We start from the raw sequence: 26295 nt of genomic DNA on the forward strand, positions 1-26295 counted from the left end.
TATGATTATGCCTAAGAGTCACCTCCAGAGCATCTCTTTTGTTGCTCAGATGTGGCCTCTCTTTAAGCCAATTTGGCAGGGGAATTCATTGCCCTCCCCCCTGGTATGAGACATGACTTCCAGGGGTTCCCTGGCAACATGGGACATGGCTCCCAGGGATGAGCCTGGCCCTGGCATTATGGGATTGAGAAAGACTTCTTGACCAAAAGGGGGAAGAGAAGTGAAACAAAATACAGTTTCAGTGACAGAGAGATTTCAAATAGAGTTGAGAGGTCATTCTGGAGGTTATTCTCATGCAGTATATAGATATCCCTTTTCAGTTTTTGGTGTATTGGAGTAACTAGAGGGAAATACCTGAAACTGCTGAACTGTGTTCCAGTAGCCTTGATTCTTGGCGTTTGATAGGCTTTGAAGCCTATCAGGTGATTGTGAAAATCTTTTGACCCTTTATCCAATATATGGACAGATGAGAAAGAAAAATAAAGGCAATAAGTAAATAATAGGGGGAAAGATGGTATGGGATATTTTGGGTATTCTTTTTTACTTTTATTCTTGTTTTTATTTATGGAGTAATGAAAATGTTCAAAAATTGAGGGTAATGATGAATGCACAGCTATATGATGATGCTGTGAACCACTGATTGTATAATTTGGATAATATAATATATGATTATATTATATATATGAATGTGTATTTCAATAAAATTACATTTAAAAAAGATACATTGAAATCTTAATCACCAGTACCTTGATTTTGGACTTCCAGCCTCCAGGACTGTGAGATAAAAATGTCTGTTGCTTCAAGCCACCCAATTTGCTATAGTAGCCCTAGAAAACTAAAACACCTTGGGAAAAGAGAACTGATGTATCCTTCCATCTCAGTTCTAAGCCAGTGACAGTAGCTGGAGCCCACCTGTTTTTCTTTAATTAGCTCATTTGTGTTCCATCATTTACAAAGACATTGTCTTTTAGAAAATAAAAGGGGGGGGGATTTTATGGTGGAAGAATTTATTTATAGCTAAAAGAGGAGCAATTGTGTTCCTTAATGATCTTAGTATACTGAATAAGGAGCCTGCCATAGTAGCTACAATGACAATGTTCAATCAGGAAAAAGCAAAAGAAACATATTGTTAGCGTGCATGAGGGTTGTATGCAAAGTGAGACATATGTGTGGATATATTTTCCTTTCAAAGTAAAAACAATACAACTATATTGAAATTTCCAGTTGGGAATGGAAATTAGGCAGAATGCTTATTCAGTGATGTGTTGGGATTTAATTTTTGGAGATGCATAAGGAAGTAAAGGCTTGCTAGGTTAGGTACCAAGACTATTTGTATATTTTTCTAAACTCAAGTACCTACATAAGTTTAGAAAATATTTCACCAAAAGTTCAGGGAAGCAACCTCTTGTTAGATGTGTTCTTCAGTACCATGGCATTTAGTACCTGGCATTCTGGTTAGCTTATGTGTCCTAATATGAGCCTCTGCAAATTCATAACATTAATAAAACCTGGCTAATGGACTCCTATCTCTAAATTAGTTATTGATTCCCTGTTCCTTGCATTTCTGTTACCACATTTTCAACCGTGATATTTTAAGACAGTTTGCTAGTTGTTATTATTGAGCAGTGGGTGGGAGCTTTATTTTGAGCTTTCAGAGCTAGAAAGAAAGTAATCAATGTTGTCCCTGGACTCAACCTTATTTTCTAAAACTAACTCAGATGAACAGATGTGAAAATACATCATGGAAACTTTTGACAGTCTACTTTTTCATCAGCAATTATATAAATATATTTATGTAATGAATACTTGGGAAGCTTAGATATAGGAATCTGCAGATCCACTGCTGTAGTTTGGAGATAATATTCTTTATTTTCCCATAATTTAGCACACATTTAACCAGAAAAGCTATTAAATAAGTGTTTATTAAGCCATTAATGAGAACAGAGCTACAATTAGAAATAGCCTGCAATCATTTGAAGATTGTCTTTCCATAGAAGCATAGACTGTTAGGGGAGTCTTTGAGAATCTAATCCATTGATTTTATTGAGTTTGGGAGGTTTAGTATCTTCTCAAAAATAATCAAAATAGTTAGCATAGACAGGGCCAGAACTCAGGTCTCTGACTTGCAGCCTGGTGTTCTTTCCTAATTTACTAAAAAATGTGCAAAATCGATTCTAGAGGGAAAAAAAGTAGGAAGTTGATTTTATTTTCAGTGCTTTCCCACTCTCCCATGTGGTGCTCCTGTCTTTTAGACATCCTGCTGAGCTCACACCTTGGCTGTGCAGAGCTCCCCATCACAACTCCTCAAGGCTCCCCATGGCCAACCCACCACGCCTGCAGCAAACCCTCAATGCCACCACTGCAAACTCACTTCATTGAGTTTTCTCTAAGAGAGAAATTAGCTACTAAGTTAATTTTGGCAAAAGTGAAATCAACAGTTAATAAATTATCTTAAGCCAGTTGTCAGTTCTTTAACCTGAAGGAATGAAATAATAATGGAAGATTTTCAGATGTTGTGGTAGGTTGCTAAAGGGGGATAAAGAAGGTGGTTATGCCTTAAATAATGTCATGGGGCAATTAATAATTTTACATAACATAAATAATGAATATCATTTTTTTTCATAGTCCTGAACTACTTGAGAAAAATCTAGTTTCCAATCCTGCTCCTATGGGAATTTTCTAAAATCTCTCTGGGCATCATTTTCCTCACATGCAGAAATTGCCAATGTTTTCTAGCCAGAGATCACCAAGATCATACCTTTGGTTTTAAAAGCTGGGTCTTTACTCATTGCTGTGAGGAAGTATGTACACCAGAGTGAACCATAGGGCATATCAGTTAGAGGATATTAGAAAGCAGAGGTTTGCTCTGGTTCAGGTGTTGTCTGGAAGTGAGGGAAATTTTATGATTGAGTATCTTGATAAATCTTATCCAGCAGGAGGACAGACTGGAATGAGGTTTACAGATGTAACTGGTAAAGAAACAGCAGTCACTTGTATAGTCAGGAGAAGGGGATGTTTGACATTTTGTGATTTGCTAGTGACCTTGTTTCTGTCTGTGCTTAGAGACAAAATTATGATTTGGTCTTCCTTTGTCTCATTCTGACTTGGTCCCAGAGTGAACTTATCTGAGGTCGGTGTTCTGTAAGGTTGCTTATTCCAATAAGAAAATGGCATAGCTTAACCATGAGCACCAGATCAGTCCTAATACTGGAAACATACTGTGTCAGTCAAGTTCCCAGGTGTCAGAGGCTGTCTTACTTCCTTGTGTCTACAGGTCAATACTTTTTGTTTGGTTTGGTTTAATTTTGTTTTTTGAAAAGAATATGAAAAAAATCCAACATTATAACTGAATGTGATAAGAACGACATCTTTCATCTTTTTCTCACTTTGTTCTTCTTTTCCTTCTTGAATAGTTAAAATATTTTGAACACTTAGTACTTTATTGATCACAATGTATTTGTTACCCTAATCCATATAGATAATTTTTTTCTCTACAGTGATTGGGGAATCTCTAGAAAATCAGTATGTTCATGAGACATATTGGCTTTGACATATAATAATGAGCCTGCATTCCTGATTTTTTTTCCTGTGTAAATGATTTCAATTTTTTTCTTAATGTTTGCATTCACCAATAATGGGACAAATTAATATGGCAGAAATGGTATTGATAGAGGAGAAGAAAAGGCTGAATTCTCCTTGACTGTTTTTGGTGCCAAGCTCCTTGACAGTGAAGTCACTTAATAGGATGCAGCAGTTCCTTGAAAGGTGGCTACTTGCCCACATTTTCCCACTGCCAGTGATGGAGCCACCTACGGGAGTGGGAGATGATGTTAGGTTAAATCTGTGCTCCTCCAGTTACCCTTCTTTTAAACGTCAATCATTTGTTATTTTCCAAAAACCATGTGGGGTGTGTGGCTTTGATTTTGCAAGTCGGAGGAGGCGGCTGACTTGAGGTCTGGGGGAGTTGTGGGTCTGCTCCTTGAAAAGACTGAAAGCATGTTCAAAGGAAAGGGTTGATATTATGTTGGATGTAAAGCAACTAAGGGGTAGAAAACGCCAACTATATGCCCACCTACATGATTTGTGGTAAAGAAAAACAGAAAGGCACCAAAAGCAGACCCACCTACAGGATTTTACTTAGAAAAAAAAAGAAAAACCGTAAAGACATGTTTCTACTGCTAAAAGCTCCTAGAGAGAGAAAGGAATATTTAAGCCTCAGACCCTCCCTCTTGGCATGCTCTTCAAGGATGTTAAATGACCTACCTCCTCTCAGGCCACCAGACTCAGGGGCAACTGAAGGGTGTATGGATGTCCAAAAAATGCATAATTTCCTCCAGTTTCTAGAAATTTTGTTTTCTTTTATCCTAAAGTACTTCATTGGTCCCCATCCATCAAATACTTATAGAGCATGTAGCATGTGGCAAGCACTGAGCATCATGCTGTCCACAGGAAAGTTTTCAGGGAGATGCTTTATAAGCCAAGTAATTACAGAATTCAAAGTCCTGAAGTTTCTTGTTAATGTTGAAATCTTTAATAAATGCTTATATCTTCATTTTTTTGATATTCCTAAACCCTTACACTCATTCAATTATTATTAAAGCTATATGAAATAGCTCATTTAATCTTCACAAGTACTATTATCCATTCCCTGACAATCTTTTTTTTTTTAGATGAGACATAAGTAAGAGATTAAGGAACTTAGAGAGATAAAAGCTTATAAAGTAGCTAAGTTCACATAGTGGGTAGAACTTCAGAATTCATTCCCAAGGCAGTCTCCTAAACCCAAAACATCATAAATCACTATGCTTTTTTGCCTTGTTTAGAAGTTATTTTTATGTATCCCTTCCATTTTATATTTTGACTTTTTTTCCATTTTATGCTAACTGCTAAATGTATATGGTACCTAGACCAACCAAATTCAGCTTTCTAGTGATGGGCACACAATTGTTCTCTGAGAATCCCAATTCTGAAGTTATGGCCAGGTATATTCATCTCTTCACCATTTGCTTTGCAGCATTTTTATCATTTTGCATGGAATTTATTCTTGTTTATTCAAGGATCGTAGCCTTATGGTCAGAGATAAATTAACTCCAGAGCAAAATGCAATACTCAGTTGTAGTAATAATTTTATTTTAGGGTTCTCCAAGGAACATCTTGTCTATTTATTGAGTGTATGCTATTTCTGAGTTGGAACAGTTGGAATGCTCATGTAATATAGGTTGGCCTTACAAGGTAGCATGAAAGACAGACAGACACATATGCAGGTAGCGGTGTCATTAGTGGTAATTGTTAAATATTTAATAACTTTGCAGAGGAGTTGCTTGAAGTCAATCTTGATAGAAGGGTTTGCATCACAAAAATCTGCTAGAATTGTAGATCCAGTCTTTTTAATTTCCCAGGGAGGGCAGAGGAGACAATGTAGCCAGTGAGGTTAGATGGCCTCTATTTTCAATTAAGTAGGCAACAAAATCATGTGATGAGAAAGAAGAGGTATGTAATTGGAAAAGAATAGAACTACTTGGAATACCTGTTGAGAAAAATAGCAAAGAAAAGGGATTGAGAACAAGGGAAAGTATTGTAGGTGTTACGTGTATAGAGATAATTATTTGCAAGAAACACTAAAATTATAAATAGTGAAAGTATAAAGGTAGTGTAATTGTGAATAAACTTTTTACTTGAAATTCAGATGTTTTGGATAGTAATAAAAATTAAAGAAAATTAGGATTATGGTTAATTTACTATATCTTTAAATGATGTATAAGGGAAACAGGTGGAATAAATTGCCTCTGTCCAGGGCTTAATTCTCTTGTAGCTTTTTATGTATAATCATATTCTCTGATCTATCAATTAAGTGTTTCTTAAAATAATAAAAAAGTATTGCATTTCAATAATGTATTATACCTTTCACTATATATTATTTCTCTTGATCTCATTTATTGATGATCCCTGGTTGGCATGTTACTGTATTTCAATGAGATTACTAGAATTTCTAGCAAACATTTTAAAGGAAGACTCATATAAATGCAAATTTAAAGTTATCTCTGATGACTTTGAGATAAGCACAACAAGGCTGAAGGAAAATAATAAACCCAAAGGACTAGAAATTCATGACAAATTGCAACTCTTTAAGAAATAGTTTTGTTAGAAAAATAAGATGAGAGATTTGGGTTTGATAAAGAATATAGCAATGGAGAATACTGTAGATCAGTGACAAAAATGTAATTATGAATTTGCCTCTGTATCTCTGAGCAAAATAAACCTAAGTTGAATCATCTTCTTTCCTTCAGTTTCAAAAATATCAAAGCAAAAATAATAAAAGCTACAGATCATTTCTAGAAAAAAAAAAAACAGATGAAAGGCTTAAATACAATTTCTTCATAACCTGTTCTGCCCAGGTTGGCAATTTCGCAGTTTATGGGTCTGTTTGTTTTCTATACAAACTAAGGTAGATTCTTGACTCCAACATCAAAATCCTATGTGAAGGATTTCAAAGTTAATTGTCCAAATTCCCTAATTATTATTTTTTTGTTTCTTAATTTTTTACATGGGCAGGCACCGGGAATTGAACCCAGGTCCTCTGGCATGGCAGGCTGCTGAGCCACCGTTGCCCACCCCAAATTCCCTAATTATTTTTAAAAAAGGATTCAGGAGTAGTCTTTAAGGACAAAGCTCTGATTCCTTTGGATGAGTAATCTCCTAACATTCGAGCTTTTAATCTGGACGCTGCTGATTGAATGAGCATTTACTGTGTGGGTGGTGGTTAGCTCGTTCTTCCTAAATTTAGAAAAATAGTCTAAAATATGTTTGACTCTAGGCACCATTAATACTTTTAGAATCTCTGGTGGGCACTAATAGCCACAGCAACACTCATTTAGAAATTTGGAGTGCGTGGCCAACATTTTTAAGACATTTTGAACCTTATGAATATTCTTAGGATGATTGTCACCAACTGACCTTCCAGGCCACTTTGAGTAAAGCATGTAAATTCTTCAAGCCATCACTATTCTTCCAGTTAATGAATATTCCAATGCTTGAAATGAAGTATGCCTCTTGGGTAGTTCTAACTATTTAGTTTAGCCTAAGCTAATTTTACTGTGTAAGAATAATGCACTGTGGGGTGCAAGGGTAGTTCAGTGGTAGAATTCTTGCCTGCCATGCAGGAGACTTGGGTTCAATTCCCTGTCCATGCACATCCCAAAAAACAAACAAACAAAAATTCAACAACTGGTGCTTCAATAATAGGATACACTCATGGAAAAATAATGAAATGTGACCCCATCATACAGCATATAAAAAAAAAAAGAAGAAGAAGAATGCACTGGATAATTAAGCCATTTTTCATAAATTATAAACATGCTTAAATGCTTTAGGGTGCACAATTTACAAATGGATGGCTATTCTAGGGAATGTTTTAACAGATAGCTAGGGTGTCTAGAATATCTTTTCAAATTACCTTAAATGGAACTGATTCACTTTTAATATTCTTTTTTTTAAAATGTAGTTTAAGTTCTCAAAGTTAAAAAATATATATACAAACAAGTAATCTGCTCTTTTTATCATTAGAATATGCATATATTTTAGCTTCCTCAAGTTATACCCTGATTATTATGAACTTTTTTCCTTGTCCCTTAGGAAACTAGTATTATACTTCCAAATAAATTAAGATTTTCACTAAATTGCTGTTGTCAAATTTTATGAATTTATCATAAAATAAAGTTAAAGGTTGACCTTTCCTCTTTATCTTAGCTTCTTTGCTTAATTGGGTTTAATATTCACAGAATTAGATGCAAAGAACATCTTTGCATCTAATTCCTATTTGTGGTAGGAATTATGCAGATAAATTATCCCATTTAACATCCACAATGTTTTATGAGCTGCTAGAATGTCTGTTTCACAAGTACAATATTGCTGAAAAACTTGTAAGAGAACTTGGGCTATGCTTACAGTCATATAGATAAAACTGGAACAGTTAGGGAACTAGGAACTCAAGTCTTTTAATTCTTTTTACTTGACCTCAGCTACCAATGGTAGCAGCTCTTGAAGACACTGCTACATGGTCTTTTGCTCTCTGACTTCAAACTTATTAAAGAACTGTGAGGGCTGGAATCATATCTTCTCGTTGTAAAATCCTGGGTAACCCAGAGCAGCAGAGCAGTAAGAATATTTCCCTGGTAGCGAGGCAAGGCGTAGGACCCAAGAATTCAATGTTGGAAATCCTTCACTGCTCACAGAACTTTTGTTACATATAAAAATGCCCAGAAGGTTGAAACTAATCATAAGAAACAATGTTCTAGAAATAGAAGATGGTTTTGAATGGAAATTGAGAGTACAGCTTGTTTAAAACTATTGATATGTCACAGAATGAGAATTCAAGTCTATAGACTATCAGATACGTTAGAGATCATGCAGCCCAATGACTTCCAGTTTTTTTTTAACAGAATCACTTTTGTTCAAAGTACTATCGTACCAGTATTCAATATATAACAAGTTAATGGCAGTATTTATTTTATAAGAAAAATTTTAAAACATTTAACTATTATGAAGTCTATCAGCAAAAATAACTAGGCACTTTAGATGAACAGAAATGTATGAAATATTGGTTATGGAGTGACATTTGCCATTTATACCCTATCTATTTCTGAACTTTGTTTTGGTGGTTATCCACTGAGTAAATACATGTGGTTTATAATACATTTAATTGTGCCAAATCTTTTCATTCTTTTGAAATTTCATTTTGAAAATTCAACCCAAATATTTGCACAACCGCTAATGTAATACAATAATATAGATGAAAAAAACTGGAAATCATGGAGGTCAATTTATTCATCTAATAACCTGATTTTATTCTCAATTTCAGTCTAGTGTCATATTCTCCTGATTTTTTCCAAAAAAGCTACCCTGACTCCTCAAAATGAAGTGATTCATCCATTCGCATATTCCTCTTTCTTTTTTTCTCCCTTACTTGCACCATCAAAAAGTAATTGTATGTATGTTCACATCAGCACTGATTTTTCTATTATAGGAGCAGCTGAAAAGAGTTCTAAGCACGGTGCAGAAGACAAGACTCAGACCATTATTACAGCCATGAAAGAAAGGATGAAGATCAGGGAGAGAAACAGACCCGAGGTATTTGAAGTAATTCAGGAAATGTTTCAGATTTCTAAAGAAGATTTTGTACAATACACAAAGGCGGCCAAACAGAGTGTACTGGATGGGACATCTAAGTGGTCAGCTAAAATAACCATAACAGGTAAAAAGAAAAAAGTTCTTCTCTAAAATTTTAATTACACATGAAGATTTTTATGTGTCTTGGAAATCACTGATAATAATAATCATAGGTAAAATAAATAGAACTGTTTTCAATCTTGTCATATTGCCAGAAGTCTTGTTGATACTTCAAAATTCTAAGATTTATGCTAGATAGTGGAAATAATTTCCATCTGGGTCTTGTTCAAATCAAGCTCTTCCAGAGGCGAAAGGTGTGGGTTTCTCAACATGCTCATCAGTACCCTGAAGTTTACAAGATATTGGCTTTCTTGCAGTCTGCCACTTGTAAATTAGATGAGTAGCCAATTATCTCTTGAGTCAGTATTTTTAATAAGAAAACAAATATTACTTTATTTACTCCTGGTTCAATATTCTTCATCCATTTGATCCTAGAGTCAAGACAATTTGAACTTAGTGATGTCTAGTGATTTGAACTTCTGAAATTGCTTATAAAGTTAATAGCAAGTGCCTACAAATCATGTTAACATTTACCAAACATCTTGAATTGCTCACATTGTATATACAAGGAACATAAAGTTGGTTCGTTTGTTTGTTTTTACTGGGTTGAGTTGATCAATAATGACAGCAAACGCATAAAGAAACAAAGGCATTTGCATTCACAGCCATTCACTGGGTTGGGGGTAGGGAATGGGGAATTAAAGCTTAAATTGTACAGCATTTCCACTGGGGTTGATTATAAAGTTTTAGAAATCGATGGTGGTGATTATAGTACAACATTGTGAGTGTAATTAACAGCCCTGAATTATATATGTGAAGGTGATTAAAAGTGGAAATTTTAGAGCGTATATATGTTACTAGAAAAAAATTAAAAGATAGAAAAAAATCACAGATCAAATTATGTTGAGTATTTTTTGCATAAGATATGTGCATTCTCATTTCCTTACATGTGTATACATTAATATGTATTTGAGAATATAAATAACCGGTACATAAAATATGTACATATATAGCAAATGTTAATTAGAGCTAAAAGCAAATATTAGTCAAAGGAACATTTTAATGTTCAGTGTATTCATTCTTTTATTAAGCAAACATTTTTAAATGCCCTGTTGATTGTGAATAGGAGAACAATGGGATGCATCTGCAAACCCAGGAGACAAAGTAAAAGAAATGTTTTTCTTCATAATTCCATATTCTTGAAATAATGAGATCTTAAATAGTATTTATTCTATCATCATTTTTTTGTTTCTGAGGACAACTTCATACTAAAGCTTTTTTCGTTTATTTCAGTGGTTTCAGCACAAGGCTTGCAGGCAAAAGACAAAACAGGGTCCAGTGACCCATATGTTACGGTTCAGGTTGGAAAGAACAAAAGAAGAACTAAAACAATCTTTGGAAACTTGAATCCAGTTTGGGATGAGAAGTTTTATTTGTGAGTATATGATATGGAGGTCCTGCAAATATTAATATATTTGAGGATAAATTAATGTCAAATTTACAAAGTATACAAGCAATAATGCTCGCATACCACATTTTAATAATCTCATATCAAAATTGAAAAAAAGAATGAAACTAATGTTACAAACCCACTTAAAACATTAATATTTACTTATATATTATTTATTCTTCCTCTTTAGAGCAAGGGAATAAAAATGATATTTTTTTAATAAAGGCATGAAGATGATTGGTGGAACTTTACCGGAGGAAAAATAAGATTCAGAACATGACCTAAAATTCGGATAACCCAACACAATTAGGAATTCACAGATTTGATTCAGCAATAGCTTGACATCAGAGGTTTTGTGGCTAAAGATGATAGATCTTGGTAATCCCCAGACCCCAGGGGAAGGACCACATCTACACCATCCATACTGATGAAATGGTAGAGGATAATCTTTGTGATCTCTCATTTTCTGTCAGTTTCCTTTCTATACCCCATATATAGCACTTAATATCAAGAAATCTTTCCCCCTGCAAAGGTTCTTTTTTTCCCTTCACCCTTTCTTCTTGGAGAGACATATAATGACTTCCAGTTACCATTTGGCAGAATGAAAAGCCCTATTGTGGGTTTAAAGACTGTCTTTTTCTCTCCTTCTTACTTTGCTAATGGCTTAAACATGGTTCTTATTTTACATGCTATGTAAGCAAACCCAGCACAAATAGTTTATCTGGGAATGTGAACAACAGGGTGTAAGAAATGTTGAGTCTCTTGTCTATATGGGCTGATGAAAGGAATGTTAAGGGATAGATTTGGAAAATAAGTCTTGACCAAATAGCAAAGGGTACAGCATGGTGAATTAAGGATTAAATACCATCTAAAGATGGTTTTTCCCTTCAGAATGGATGTTTGGTACTGAAGACAAGAAATGAATCACAAATTGAGATTCCTAGTGGGATCAAGTTAATGAGTAAAGGGCAACAAAAGGGGAGGGATGGTGTATTGGTTTGAAGTTGTGTGCATCCCAGAGCAAAACATGCTCTTGGATTTAATCAATTTCTGTGGATGTGGACTTATTATAGGGGGAACATTTTGATGAGGCTATTTCAGTTAAGATGTGACCCACCTTATTCAGGATGGGTCTTAATCCTATTACTAGAATCATTTATAAATAGAGTGAATACAGAAAGATATAAAAGAAAGTCATGGAAGCAAGAAGCTGAAAGTGACAACACCCAAAAGAGAAGGGAGAGATGAAGAGATGCTACCATGTTCTGCCATGTGGCAGAGGAGCCAAGGTTTGCTAGCAGTTGGTTTTTGGAAAGAAAACATCGCCTTGATGATACCTTGATTTGAACATTTTCTTGCCCTCAAAACCATAGGCTGATTTACATTCCCACTGTTTAAGCCACACCATTTCATGGCATTTGCTTTAAGCAAACTAGGAAATTAAAACAGATTGTGGTACCAGGAGAGTGGAGTGCTGCTATTGCAAATACCAAAAATGTGGAAACACCTTTAGAACTGGATAATGGGTAGAAGCTGGAAGAATTTAGAGGCATTTGATAGAAAAGTCCTAGATTGCTTTGAAGAGACACTTGTAGAAATATGGATGTTGAAGGTACTTCTGATGTGCCTTAAACAGAAATGATGAATGTGTTATTCAAAACTGGAAGAAATGTAATTCTTGTTTTAAGGTGGCAAAGAACTTGGCAAAACTGATTTCTGATACTGGATGGAAGAACAGATTTTGAAATTGGTGAGCTTGTATATATTTAGCTGAGGAGATTTCCAAGCTAGATGTGGAAAATGCTGCCTGGTTTCTCCTTACAGCTTATAGTAAAACATGAGAGGAAAAGGATATGCTGAGAGCTGAACTCTTGGGCACAAAGAAATCAGAAATTGATGGTTTGGAAAATTCTAAGCTTCTGGAAAGTGAGTTTCCAGAAAACAGCACTGAACATGGATCCAGTCAGCCATTTGAGTGCAAGTCCAGATGGGAAATGCAGTTTCGGGGAAGGATCTGAGGAAAGCTCTTTTGTCTGATGGTTTGGACCCCTGTGTACTGCAAGCAAAATTAACAAGGTTTTTTTTTTTTTTTTTGCAAAATCTTTATGAATGGAACTACAGCCAGCCTGGACTAAAAGGAAGAGAAAAGGGACAGATTGAAGGAAAAATCACTTCATGGGGTGGATCAAGGAAGCTGAGTTTTGGACTAAAGGTATCTTCTCAGGCCAAGAGATCAGACCCATCTGTGTGTGTAAAAAGGAGAGGTCAGGCCTTCCTCCTCATTGTTCAGGAAGAGTGCTACCACCCCAGTGTTCTCAGATGCCTGGGGATTTGTGGAGAGTTTGGCTGCTGCCCCAATACATGACAAAGGTAGAGACTAGAGCCTAGCCACAAACCCAACGTATCTTCCTCAAAACAGTTAAAGGGATTCCTAGGAGCCAAGATGGCAGCTTAGTGAGGTGTGGGATTTAGTTCGTCCTCCAGAGCAGCTAGTACATAGCCAGGAACAGTACAGAACAACTGCTGGGGCCACATCAGTGACCAGACACACAGCTGGACAAGCTGGACCAGCTGCGATCTCACCCAGAAATGTGAGTCCCCCAAGCACAGTGGCTGGTGCCCTTCCCTCACAGGCTGCTTTCCAGAGGGGAAAGGAAAGGGGCTTTACCAGCAGCAGGGGCTGAGCACAACTAAGCTCCAATTTGTGAAATTAATGAACAAATTCTAAAAATAGGCCCCCAGCTCAGCTTAACCTTGAGTAAAAGCTGAGGTTGCTGGTATTTGCCCCAGCACAGAGGGGCAGGTGTGACAGAAAAAAATAACAGAGTTTTTTTTTTTTTTGGCTCAGATAGCACAAAATACTTGAAAGGGTCTGGGGCCTGAACAAAAGGAGGGGACACCTAGGGCTTGTAGATACACAGAGCAACATACCAACTTAAGCTCTTGATTGGCAAACCTGAGGAATGGGGGTCGTGCTCTGAAAAGGATTTTTTTCTTTTCTTTTCTTTTTTGTGGCATGTTTCTATGGCCTGACTGCTCTTTGGATACATCTGCAAGGCTTTTCAGGCCCCAACTGCCCCAGGCAAGTGTGAAATTAAGCTTGTCTGAGAGCTTGTCTGGAGGTTGTGCCTTCCCCAGGAGAGGGGTGAGGCCCAGGTCAGGTGGAATCCCCCTCTCAAGGAATCAGACCCTAGGGTCTGGAAAACTGAAGCAATTAAAGCCAGCCTACAACCTCTCTTCTGTCTCAACCATACCCCCAGTAGAGAGAATCTGCTGAAGTTAAAGGTACCACATCATCTTATACTGGTGGGACCCACAGGCAGACAAGCACACATAACTGGCAGGATAGGAAAAACACAGAGTCTAGAGGTTTCATAGGAAATTCCTTCCAACCTTCTGGGTTTCACCCTCAGGGAAAACTGATACAGGTGATTATTTCCTAAAAGGAGGCCAGTTTGGTCTGGAAAAATCTGACTGGGGTTTATAATACCTAAGAAGACCCTTCTAAGAAAAAAAAAAAAAAAGGCACCATACAGGCACAGCAAGAAACAAGAAAACAAGAACTGAAAAATTCTGATCTGTTAAACAAAAGCTAAACTAGAGGTCTAGAATAAACTGAACTGAATGTCAAAGAATAGATAGATAAAGTCATCCAGCAAGAAAATTCTAGATTAAAAAAAGTGAAAACAATTTCCAGAATAAATTAATTAAGGAAATTAAATGCCTAGATGCCAGCAAAAAATAATGAACCATACTAGGAAAATTAAAGATATGGCTCAGTGAAAGGAACAAACCAACAATTCAACAATTCAAATGAGATACAGGAGTTGAAACCATTAATATAGAATGTTTAAACAGACATGGAAAACCTCATCAAAAATCAAATCAATGAATTGAGGGAGAATATAAAGAAGGCAAGGGACAAACATAAAGAAATTGAGTCTGAAAAAATAAATCACAGAACATATGGGAATGAAAGTAGAAGAGATGAAAAAAACAATGGAAACCTACAATGTTAGATTCAAGAGGCAGAAGATAAGATTAGTGAACTTCAGGATGGGACATCTGAAATCTGACAAGCAAAAGAAAATATAGGGAAAAGAATGGAAACATATGAGCAGTGACTAATGGAATTAAATGACAACATGAAGCATGCAAATATATGTGTTGTATGTGTCCCAGAAGGAGAAGAGAAAGGAAAAGGAAGGGGAAAAATTAATAGAGGAAAGTATCACTGAAAATTTCACAACTCTTATGAAAGACTTAAAATTACAGATCTAAGAAGTATAGCATACCCCAAACAGAATAGATCCTAAAAGACATACTCCAAGACACTTACTAATTAGAATGTCAGATGTCAATGAGAAAGAGAGAATTTTGAAGGCAATGAGAGAAAAGCAATCCATCACATACAAGGGAAGCCCAATAAGACTATGTGTAGATTTCTCAGCAGAAACCATGGAGGTGAGAAGACAGTGGTATGATATATTTAAGATACTAAAAGAGAAAAACTGCCAACCAAATATTCTATAGCCATCAGAATTGTCCTTCACAAATGAGGGGGAAATTAAAACATTTTCAAACAAAAAAAATCACTGCAAGAATTTGTGACCAAGAGACCAGCTCTTCAAGAAATACTAAAGGGAGCACTAGAGACAGATAGGAAAAGATAGGAGAGAGAGGTGTGGAGAAGAGTGTAGAAATTAAGACTATCAGTAAAGGTAAAAAGAAAAAAAATTAGCTATGACATATAAAATCCAAAAGGCAAAATGGTAGAAGAAAGTACTGCCCTTACAGTAATAACACTAAATGTTAATGGATTAAACTCCCCAATAAAAACCCATCCATAATGCTGTCTATAGGAGACACATTTTAGACCCAACGATAAGAAAAGATTGAAAGTGAAAGGTTGGGAAAAGATATTTCATGCAAACAACCATCAGAAAAGAGCAGGAGTAGCTATACTATTATCCAACAAATTAGACTTTAAATGTAAAACAATAAAAAGAGACAAAGAAGGACACTATGTATTAATAAAAGGAACAATTCAGCCAGAAGATGTAACAATCATAAATATTTATGCACTGAGGCAGAGTGCTCCAAAATACAGAGGTAAACATAGAAAAGAGAAAGAGACACATCTACCATAATAGTTGGAGACTTCAATTCCCCACTCTCATCAATGGACAGAACATCTAGCCAGAGGATCAGTAAAGAAACAGAGAATTTGAATAATACAATTTAATGAATTAAACTTAAAGGTATGTGTAGAATAGATATGTTACACCCCACAACAGCAGGATACATATTTTTCTCAAGTGTTCATGGATCATTCTCAAGAAAAGGTTACAAAGCAAGGGGTCACAAAGCAAGTCTCTATAAATTTAAAAAGATTGAAATCATACAAAACACTTTCTCAGATCATAAAGGAATGGAGCTGGAAATCAATAATAGGCAGAAGGCCAGAAAATTCACAAATATACGGAGGCTCAGCAATGCACTTTTAAACAACCAGTGGGTCAAGGAAGAAGTTACAAGAGAAATCAGTAAATATCTTGAGGCAAATGAAAATGAAAACACAACATATCAAAACTTACTGGATGCAGCAAAGGCAGTGCTAAGAGGGAAATTTATTGCCCTAAATGCCTATATCAGAAAAGAAGAAAGAGCAAAATTCAAGGAATTAACAGTTCACTTGGAAGAACTAGAGAAAGAACAGCAAACTAACCCAAAAGCAAGCAAAAGGAAAGAAATAATGAAGATTAGAGCAGAAATAAATGAAATTGAGAACATGAAAGCAATTGAGAAAATCAGCAAAACCAGAAGTTGGTTCTATGAGAAAATCAGTAAGATTGATGGATCCTTTGTGAGGTTGACAAAAAGGGGAGGATACAAATAAATAAAATCAGAAATGGAAGAGTAGACATAACATGCAGAAATAAAAGAGGTAATGAGAGGATACTATGAACAACTTTAAGCTAATAAACACGACAATGTAGATGAAATGAACAACTTCCTAGAAAGGCATGAACAACCAACATTGGCTCGAGAAGAAATAGACGACCCAACAAACCAATCGCAAGTAAAGAAATTGAATTAGTCATGAAGAAGCTCCCAGAAAAGAAAAGTCCAGAACCAGATGGCTTCACATGTGAATTCTACCAAACATTCATGAAATAATTATTGCCAATCCTGCTCAAACTCTTCAAAAAAACTGAAGAGGAAGGAAAGCTACCTAACTCATTCTTGAAGCCAACATCACCATCACACCAAAGCCAGACAAAGATTCTACAGGAAGAAAAAATTACAGACCAATCTCTCTCTATAGATGCAAAAATCCTCTACAAAATTCTTGCAAATTGAATCCAGCACCGCATTAAAAGAATTACACACCATGACCAAGTAGGATTCATCCCAGGTATGCAAGGATGGTTCAACATAATAAAATCATGTAATGTACCACACCATATCCACAAATCAAAGCAGAAAACCACATGAACATCTTGATTAATGCAGAAGGCACTTGACAAAATTCAACATCCTTTCTTGTTGAAAACACTTCAAAGGATAGGAATAGAAGGGAACCCCCTTAACATGATAAAGGGAATATATGAAAAACCCACAGCTAACATCATCCCCAATGGGGAAAAACTGAGAACTTTCCCTCTAAGATCAGGAACAAGACAAGGATGTACACTATCACCACTGTTATTCAACATTGTGTTGGAAGTTCTAGCCAGAGCATTTACGCAATAAAAAGAAATACAAAGCATCAAAATTGGAAAGGAAGAAGTAAAACTCTCACTGTTTGCAGACGATATGATACTATATGTAGAAAGCCCCGAAAAATCCACAACAAAATTACTAGAGCTAACAAATGAGTACAGCAAAGTGTCAGGTTACAAGATCAACACTCAAAAATCTGTAATGTTTCTATACACTAGTAATGAAAAATTTGAGGGGGAATCAAGAAAAAAATTCCATTTACAACTGAAACCAAGAGAATAAAATATTTAGGAATAAATTTACTAAGGATACAAAAACCTATTTACAAGAAATTGCTAAAAGAAATCACAGAAGACCTAAATAGATGGAAGGGCATACTGTGTTCATGGATTGGAAGACTAAATATAGTTAAGATGTCAATTCTACCTAAATTGATTCATCGATTCAATGCAATACCAATTAAAATCCCAAAACTGTACTTTTCAGAGATAGAAAAATCAATAACCAAATTTATCTGTAAGGGCAGGGTGCTCTGAATAGCTAAAAATATCCTGAGAAAGAAAAATGAAGTTGGAGGTCTCACACTACCTGACTTTAAGGTGTATCACAAAACTACAGTGGTCAAAACAACATGGTACTCGCATAAAGATAGATATACTAACCAATGGAATTGAATAGAGTGTTCAGATAGAGACCCTCTCATCTATGGACTATTGATCTTTGATAAGGCAGTCAAGCCAACTCACCTGGGACAGAACAGTCTCTTCAATAAATGGTGCCTAGAGAACTGGATATCCACATGCAAAAGAATAAAAGAGGATCCATATTTCACACACTATACAAAAATTAACTCAAAATGGATCAAAGACCTAAACATTAGTTCTAAGACCATAAAACTTTTAGAAGAAAATGTAGGGAAATATCTTATAAATCGTATAATAGGAGGCGGTTTCCTAGATCTTACACCCAAAGCATGAGCACTGAAGAAAGAAATACATAAATGGGTCCTCCTCAAAGTTAAACACTAAAAGAACTTCGTCAAGAAAGTAAAAAGACAGCCTACACAATGGGAGACAATATTTGGAAATGATACATCAGAGAAGGCTCTAGGATCCAAAATATAAAAAGAGATTGTTCAGCTCAACAGCAGAAAGACAAACAGCCCAATTATAAAACGGGCAAAAGACATGACCAGACACTTCTCAGAAGAGGAAACACAAATGGCCAAAAGGCACATGAAAACATGCTCAACTTCCCTGGCTATTAAGGAATGCAAATCAAAACCACAATGATATATCATCTCACACCCACCAGAATGGCCATTATCAATAAAACAGAAAACGACAAGTGCTGGAGAGGATGTGGAGAAAGAGGCACACTTATCCACTGCTGATGGGAATGTAAAAATGGCACAACTGCTGTGGAAGGCAGTTTGGCAGTTCCTCGGGAAGCTAAGTATAGAACTGCCTTATGATCTGGCAATAACGTTGCTAGGTTTCTATGCATAGGACATGAAGGCAAGAACACAAACAGACATTTGCACACCAATGTTTATAGCAGCATTATTTACAGTTGTCAAGAGATGGAAACAGCCCAAAAGCCCATCAATGGAGCAGTGGCTAAACAAGCTGTGGTATATACATATAATGAAATATTATGCAGCTGTTAAGACAGAATAAAGTTATGAAATATGTAACAACATGGATGGACCTTGAGGACATTATTAGTCCAGAAACAAAAGTGAGATTAGCCAGAAACAGAAGAACAAATACTGCGTGGTTTCACTGATATGAACTAACATTAAAGAATGAACTTGGAGAATTGCAGTTAAGAATAGAGACCATCAGGAGATAGAAATAGGGTAGATATTGGGTAATTGGAGCTGAAGGGATACAGATTGTGCAACAGGATAGATTGTGAAAATTCAGAAATGGATAGCACAATACTACCTAAACTGTAATACAATAATGTTTGTATACTGAATGAAGCTGAATGTGAGACTGATGGAAGAGGGCTGGGGGCACAAATGAAATCAGAAGGAAAGATAGATGATAAAGACTAAGATGGTATAATCTAGGAATGCCTAGAATGTACAATGATAGTGACTATAATGTACAAATTAAAAAATGTTTTGCATGAGGAAGAACAGAGGAATGTCAATATTGCAGGGTGTTGAAAATAGATGGCAATTCATATTTAAACTTTAACTTGTGTATGAGACTAAAGCAAAAAATATTTATTTGGTTCAAAATTTATATTTTGACTAGTGCATCTCCTAATATAACTTATATGGACAGTTTAATTGAACACCATAAGGACATGGAACCTTGAGTAGGGCATACGATTCCGTAGGTTTGTCCAGAGTGATGCCCCGATAAATCCCAGAATGATTTGAACAGTGAATAAAAAAGTATTTGCAAAGTTCCCTTGGGGAAATGGTGAGAAAGAGGGAAAATTCAACTTTGCCATTTGGAGAAGGCCTGATATTCTCACAAGCAGTGAGGATAACAAAATCAATAGGCTGGACCCTCAAACTTGAGGTTTGTTCATATGAAACTTATCCCCTCAAAGGATAGGCTAGTTTACTTAATATTAGGCCTAAGGGTCACCCCCAGAGAACCTCTTTTGTTACTCAGATGTGGCCTATTTCTCAGCCAATAGAGCGAGCAAACTCACTGCCCTCCCCCTCTCTACGTGGAACATGACTCCCAGGGGTGTAAACCTACCTGACAAGGTGATACAGAAATCCTGGAATGAGCTGGGACTCAGCATCAAGGGATTGAGAAAACCTTCTAGACTAAAAGGGGGAAGAGAGAAATGAGACAAAATAAAGTGTCAGTGGCTGAGAGATTTTAAATAGAGTCGAGAGGTTATCCTGGAGGTTATTCTTGCGCATTATATCGCTAACCCCTTTTTAGTTTAAGGTGTATTAGAGGAGCTAGAGGAAAGTGCCTGAAACTGTAGAGCTGAGTTCCATTAGCCATGTTTCTTGAAGATGATCGTATAATGATATAACTTTCACAAAGTGACTATATGATTGTGAAAACCTTGTTCTGATGCTCCTTTTATCTGTGCTTTGAACAGATGAGTAAAAAATATGGATTGAAAATAAATAAATAATAGGGGAAACAAATGTTAAAATACGTTGAGTGGAAGGAAATACTAGTGGTCATTGAGAGGAAGGGACAAGGGGCATGGTATATGTGAGATTGTTCTTTTCTTTAATTTCTTTTTCTGGAGTGATATAAATGTTCTGAGAAATGATCATGGTGATGAATATACAGCTATGTGATGATATTGTGAGCCCTTGATTGTACACCAAGTATGGAATGTTCTTATGTTAAGAATGTTCATGTTGTATTGGTTGATTTTATTTAAAAAATTAAACAACAAACAAACAAACAAAAAGATCTTTAGTAACTGGGGAAAATAAATATAAATATAAAGGAGCCTGAAAGACAAGAAGTGAAGCTTCTGGTCCCTTTGCTAGTCCTTCCCCGAGCCCCACCCCAGTGAGGTGGGAATCAGCTTGCAGTCCCATTGCCCATCCCTGGCATTGTTCCAAAGGGAGGAAAGTAAGCCTTATGCACATGCTGGAGTAGTCATTCCAGTACGAATGGTATGCCAGTGCCAGTGAAAGACTAAAGGCCAGATAATTTCTCTGGCTGCCCCTCCCAGAATTTGTTCTGAAAAAGTAATGTAAAAATGTAGAAACCATTAAATTAAAGGTGCTAGGGCAAAGAACTGCCTAAATATAGAGCACCCAGGAAATAATGGAAGTCTATTTCAAAGGGAGTAGAAGGCACAATAGAACTCCTGTAAACCATAAACTCAGGAATTCCCAAGGCCAAGAGCAAGTACAATTACAGGAAAAAAAGAGCAGGTTCTACAAAAGCTCAGATAAGACAGTTCAATTTGGGCTGATTTTCCTGATAGGAGGACTAAACCCCAGTCAAAGTTAAGTAAATTTCAAAGAATCTGAAAGTATGTTTTGTTAGTAATTAAAAGACTGTTAGTTCCTACAGCTCAAGAAAACTCTGTCATGTCATTACTGGATACAAATTTATTGAAGGAACAGACAGCCCAGGGACTAAATCCAGGTGATAACACTTTAAAATATCAAAATGTACAGTGGCATGTGTGGTTCAGTTTTTTATTTTCTTTTTTGTTTCTCATCCTGAATAATTTCAATTGTCTTATCTTCAAGATCACTAATTCTTCTGTCTCCTTATATCTGCTTTTGAAGCCCTCTAGGGAATTGTTTTTTTTTCCATTTACATGGTCTTGAATTTCAGCATTTGTTTTGTTCCTTTTTGAAATAACTATCTTTATTGAGAGTTTCATATTGTTCAATTCCTGTTTTCCTGATAAGCTTTAGTTCTTTTTCTGTGTTTTACCTTAACTCCTTGAATAGATTAGGAATTTTTTTTAAGTCTTTGTCTAATATGTCTAAAAGTCTGGTATTCTTTGTTGATGCCTTCTGGAATTTTATCTTGTTTCTTTGGTTGGACCATCATTTCTTGTTTCTTTGTTTTTCCTGTTATCTTTTGTTGCACACTGCATTTTGATATTTTAATGTGTTTACTCTGAAATTTAGCCATTTATCTGTTCTTCAAGTTTGTATTCAGCTAGTGATATGATAGAGATTTCCTGGAGTGAGAGAAGCTTAAAAAAAAACCAATCAAATACAAAAAATGACCTTTCATTGACTGATGCTCTCCTTTAGAATTTGGCCTTCTTATCAAGAAGTTCAGTCCAAGGTAAATGTGAAGTGCAGGATCTTCTCTTTTTCTGAGCCTGTCTTGTCTTGGGTATGTGCTTTCCCATGGCCTTAGGAATTCCCATTTGAAGGAATCTGAATGTCTCCTCTATTCCCTATGAAATAGGCTTTCTGCCCCTCCCTGGTGCTGATTGCATGACTTAAAGCAGGTGATCCTTTGCCTCAATATCATTTTTACTTAATTGTTTCTTACACTACTTTCTGCTTCTACCTTCATGAAAAGATCTTGGCTCTGACAATTTTTGCTAGTTGATCAAAGATTCTGTTGGAGAATGGCACCCTGGAGCATCTTATGCCACCATGTTGGTCTGCCTGCATTAACATCTAACTCATCACATTTTATAAAAGCAGTATCCTTTATTTTCTAAACAGGTTTTCCATGTTTGATAAAGTTCAGCTCTTCCAATAGGTGTGACTCTATTTCAGGATTTTTTATTCTTTTCCACTGACCTATTTGTCTTTACACCAATACTGCACAATCTTGATTACTGGGGTTTTATAGAAAATATTAAAATCAGGTAGTGTTAGTCCTCCAACTTTATTCCTTTTCAGCTATTTTGACTATTTTTAGGATCTTTGAATTTCCATGTAAATTTTAGAATAAGATAACTTTCCATAAAAAAAATTCTGATGGACTTTTAATTGCCTATTTCACTGGCTAATACTTCTAGTAAGATGTTGAATATGAGTGATGAGAGGAGACATACTAGCCTTGTTCCCAATCTTAGGCAGAAAATATTCCTTTCCTGATTTATAAGTAAGCTTTGTTAGTTTGTGCCTTTCAATTAATTTGTCCATTTAATCTAAATTGCTTAAATAGTGCCAAAAAACCATCCATAATATTTCTTTACTATCTTTTTAATAGCTGTAGAAATTGTAGTAATACTCTCTCTTTATAGTTATTAGTAATTTGAGTATTTTTCTCATTTCTTTTCCCCTGATACTGTTGGCTACAGATTTATCAACTTCATTCATCATTTTATCTAGTGTCTAAGGTGGAAGCTGAAGTCAGTAATATGAGGATTTTCTTCTTTTGTAATGTAGGCATTTATTGCTATAAATTTCCCATTTGCTACTACTTTAACAACATCCCACAAATATTGATATATTGTGTTTTATTTTTTAATTTCAAAAATCCTTTCTAACATTTCTGTGATATCTTTTTTGACCCATGCTTTATTTATAAATGTGATTTTAAAATATTTAGTTTCCAAATATTTGGTGATTTTTCCAGAGGTCATTCTGTTATACATTTGTAGGATTTGAATCCTTGTAAATTTATTCAGACTTTTCTTATGTTTCAGAATAAGGTCTATTTTGGTAAATGTACCATGTGCACTTAAAAAGGATTTTGTTTGTATGAGTGTTCTATTAATGTCAATAAGGTCAAATTTGTTTGTGAATTTTGTTTAAATCATCTTTATTCATACTGATATTTTATCTACTTGTTTTATAAATTTTTGAGAATATGTCCAATGATAATTTTGGATTTGTCTATATTTTATTAAAGTTCTAACATCTCTTCAAGCTTTGTTACTAGATACATAAAGGTTGAAGGTGATTAGGGCCTCTTGAGAAGTCTATCCTTTGATCATTATGACGGTTTTTGCCCCTTGTAATATTCTTTGCACTGAAATATACTTTGTTGGTATTAATATTACTTTTGATTTGTGTTTGTATCATGTATATTTTCCATCCTTTTAACCTATTCTGTGTCTTTTTATTTTCTGTATGTTTCTTGTAGGTAGTATATAGTTGGATCTTGCTTTGTTATTCAGTTTAACAATGAGGACTTTTAATGCAATATTTAGACCATTTACATTTAATGTGATTATTTATATAGTTAGGTTTTAATCTATCAGCTTCTATTTGTTTTGAAATCATCCCATATGTTCTTTGTTCCCTCTTTTCTTTTTCTTCTGCTCTCCTTTTGAATTACTTACATATTTATTATGATTCCCTCTTATATCCTTTGTTCAATTATTAGCTATAACTCTTTGTTTTATTTTAGTGGTTGCTTTAGTATTTGCAGTGACATCTTTAAGTTATAGTAATATCTTTAAGTGATATTATACTGCTTTATGTGCAGTATAAGAGTCTTGCAACAGCATACTTCCATCTCTCTTCTCCTGGTTTTTGTGCTATTTTTGTTATACTTTTTACTATTATATATGTGATTAACATCATACTATATTGTTTTTATTTTATTTAAGCAGTTAGCTATATTTTAAAGAGATTTAAATAATAATAAAATAATTTTATGTGTTTACCCTGGTAGTTTCCATTTGTGGTTTTCTGCATAGCTCTGTGAATACTCTGTTTCTGACTTATATCTATTACCTCCTGCCTAAACAACTTACTTTTGCATTTATAATAGTGCAGGTCTGCCTGTGAGCAATTCTTTCAGTTTTATATATCTGAAAAAAAATTTTATTTCACTTTCAGTTTTTAAATATATTTTTTCTGGGTATAGCATTTTAGGATGTCATTTTTTTAAATGTAGTTTGAAAATATTGCTCATTTCCGTTTCTGTGCTTGAATTATTTTCAGTGAGAAATCTGCTACCATCCCTATTTTTACTTTTCTGTAAGTAACATGATTCTCCCCACCCCTGGCCTGTTTTAAAATTTGATTTTCTTTTCTTACTTATTTAATTTGGTTGCTTTGGCCTAATATTCTTTTTCATTATGTTTGGGCTTTGTTGAGCTACTGGGATCTGTGGGTTTTAGTTTTCTTCAAATTTGGAAAATGTTTGGCTATTATTTCCTTAAATATGTTTTCTGCCCTGTACACCTTTGGGATCACCTCTTATTCACTTGTTAGGCCCCTTAAAGTTATTCCACAGCTCACTGATACTCTGTGATATTCTGTTTCTCTCTCTCTTTCTTTTTTTTCTTTCCTTTTCTCTCTCAACAGAGAATATATTATTATTATTATTATTATTATTATTTTCTCTTTGTTTCATTTCAGATAGTTTCTACTGTTAGGTCTTTAAGTATATTAACCTTTTCTACTGCAATATGCAATCTGCTATCTGCTATTAATCAGATTCTTTTGGTTCTTGCTTTAAAATTTGTAAATTTTAAACTTTAAATTTTAAACTTCAAAATAGTTGTCAGTCTCACAGGATTTATTCCCCACTGCTGAGGCAAGGTTCTTCCATGTATTCTGCTAGAAAATTCATAAATAAGGAGGTTTTCCAGTTTGTTCAGTGGAAACAGGCATTTTTTCCTGGCCGTGGGTCATACTCACCTCTACTCATTTTGAGTGGTTCTTATCTTGGCCTTGAGTGGTTTCCTGATGTGCTCACACCTATAAATCCTCAGCTGATTTCTCAAGGGAGATATTTTGCAGGGTCAAAAAATTAGATTAAATATTTCTACAACTGCATTTTTTTGGATGGATGCTTTATTTCACATATGCAACTGGCAGCCTGTGGCCCAATATCCCCATGATATTTGCTCTAGAATGTATTCACCCAGAACAGCAATAGTTTCCATTTCTACCAGAGAGGCTAGAAGTCCTTATGATTCATGGGGCAGTAGAATACATTGGAATGGTCCATAGAAATGCGAGTTATTTGTATTCTAATAGGTAGTTTTCATATAATTTACTATGCTATGTCCCTGCATTTTCCTTTTGACAGGAGGCACCATGTTCATTGGCATTAACCTTTGTTTAAAAAACCAACAACATAATTTTCAAGGAAGAAGAAATTCAAATTTAAATCCATTGATCATGCAATGTATGTAGACATTTTAGCAATATAATAAGAAAACAAGAAAAAAGTCCTCTTCCTGTGTCAATGAAATATGGTCAAGTAAAAATAAATACATGGATAGGTAATATGTAATATTTTGCAAGATTTAGCATTTTACTGACAAAATAGTTGAGTCTTATGTGACATTAAATTCACACTTATTTTCCATTTGTCTCATTCTAGAATTAAAAAACAAACAAAAAAACAAATGTCAATAATTTTTTTCAACTTCAATTCCCTTCGCTAACTGTTTTAGTTTTATGACTCCTAAAACTAATGTTACTCAATAGGTTGGCTTAGCATCAAGAATTTATTGGCTCAGAGTTTCAGAGTCTAGGAAGCTTCCTTCCTCCT

At 35.2% G+C, this 26295-nt stretch overlaps 1 protein-coding gene across 2 annotated transcripts in view; it reads left to right on the forward strand.

Annotated features, from left to right (window-relative positions):
- Positions 1-26295, forward strand: part of UNC13C (unc-13 homolog C) — a 663640-nt gene that overhangs the window by 265372 nt on the left and 371973 nt on the right. For both annotated transcript variants that reach the window (XM_077127956.1, XM_077127957.1), the window contains exons 8-9: positions 9023-9250; positions 10519-10660. In XM_077127956.1, coding sequence (XP_076984071.1) covers positions 9023-9250; positions 10519-10660 — 370 coding nt within the window. The remainder of the gene's footprint in view (positions 1-9022; positions 9251-10518; positions 10661-26295) is intronic.

The sequence above is a fragment of the Tamandua tetradactyla genome, chromosome 14 (assembly GCF_023851605.1).
Source record: "Tamandua tetradactyla isolate mTamTet1 chromosome 14, mTamTet1.pri, whole genome shotgun sequence".
NCBI lineage: Eukaryota > Metazoa > Chordata > Mammalia > Pilosa > Myrmecophagidae > Tamandua > Tamandua tetradactyla.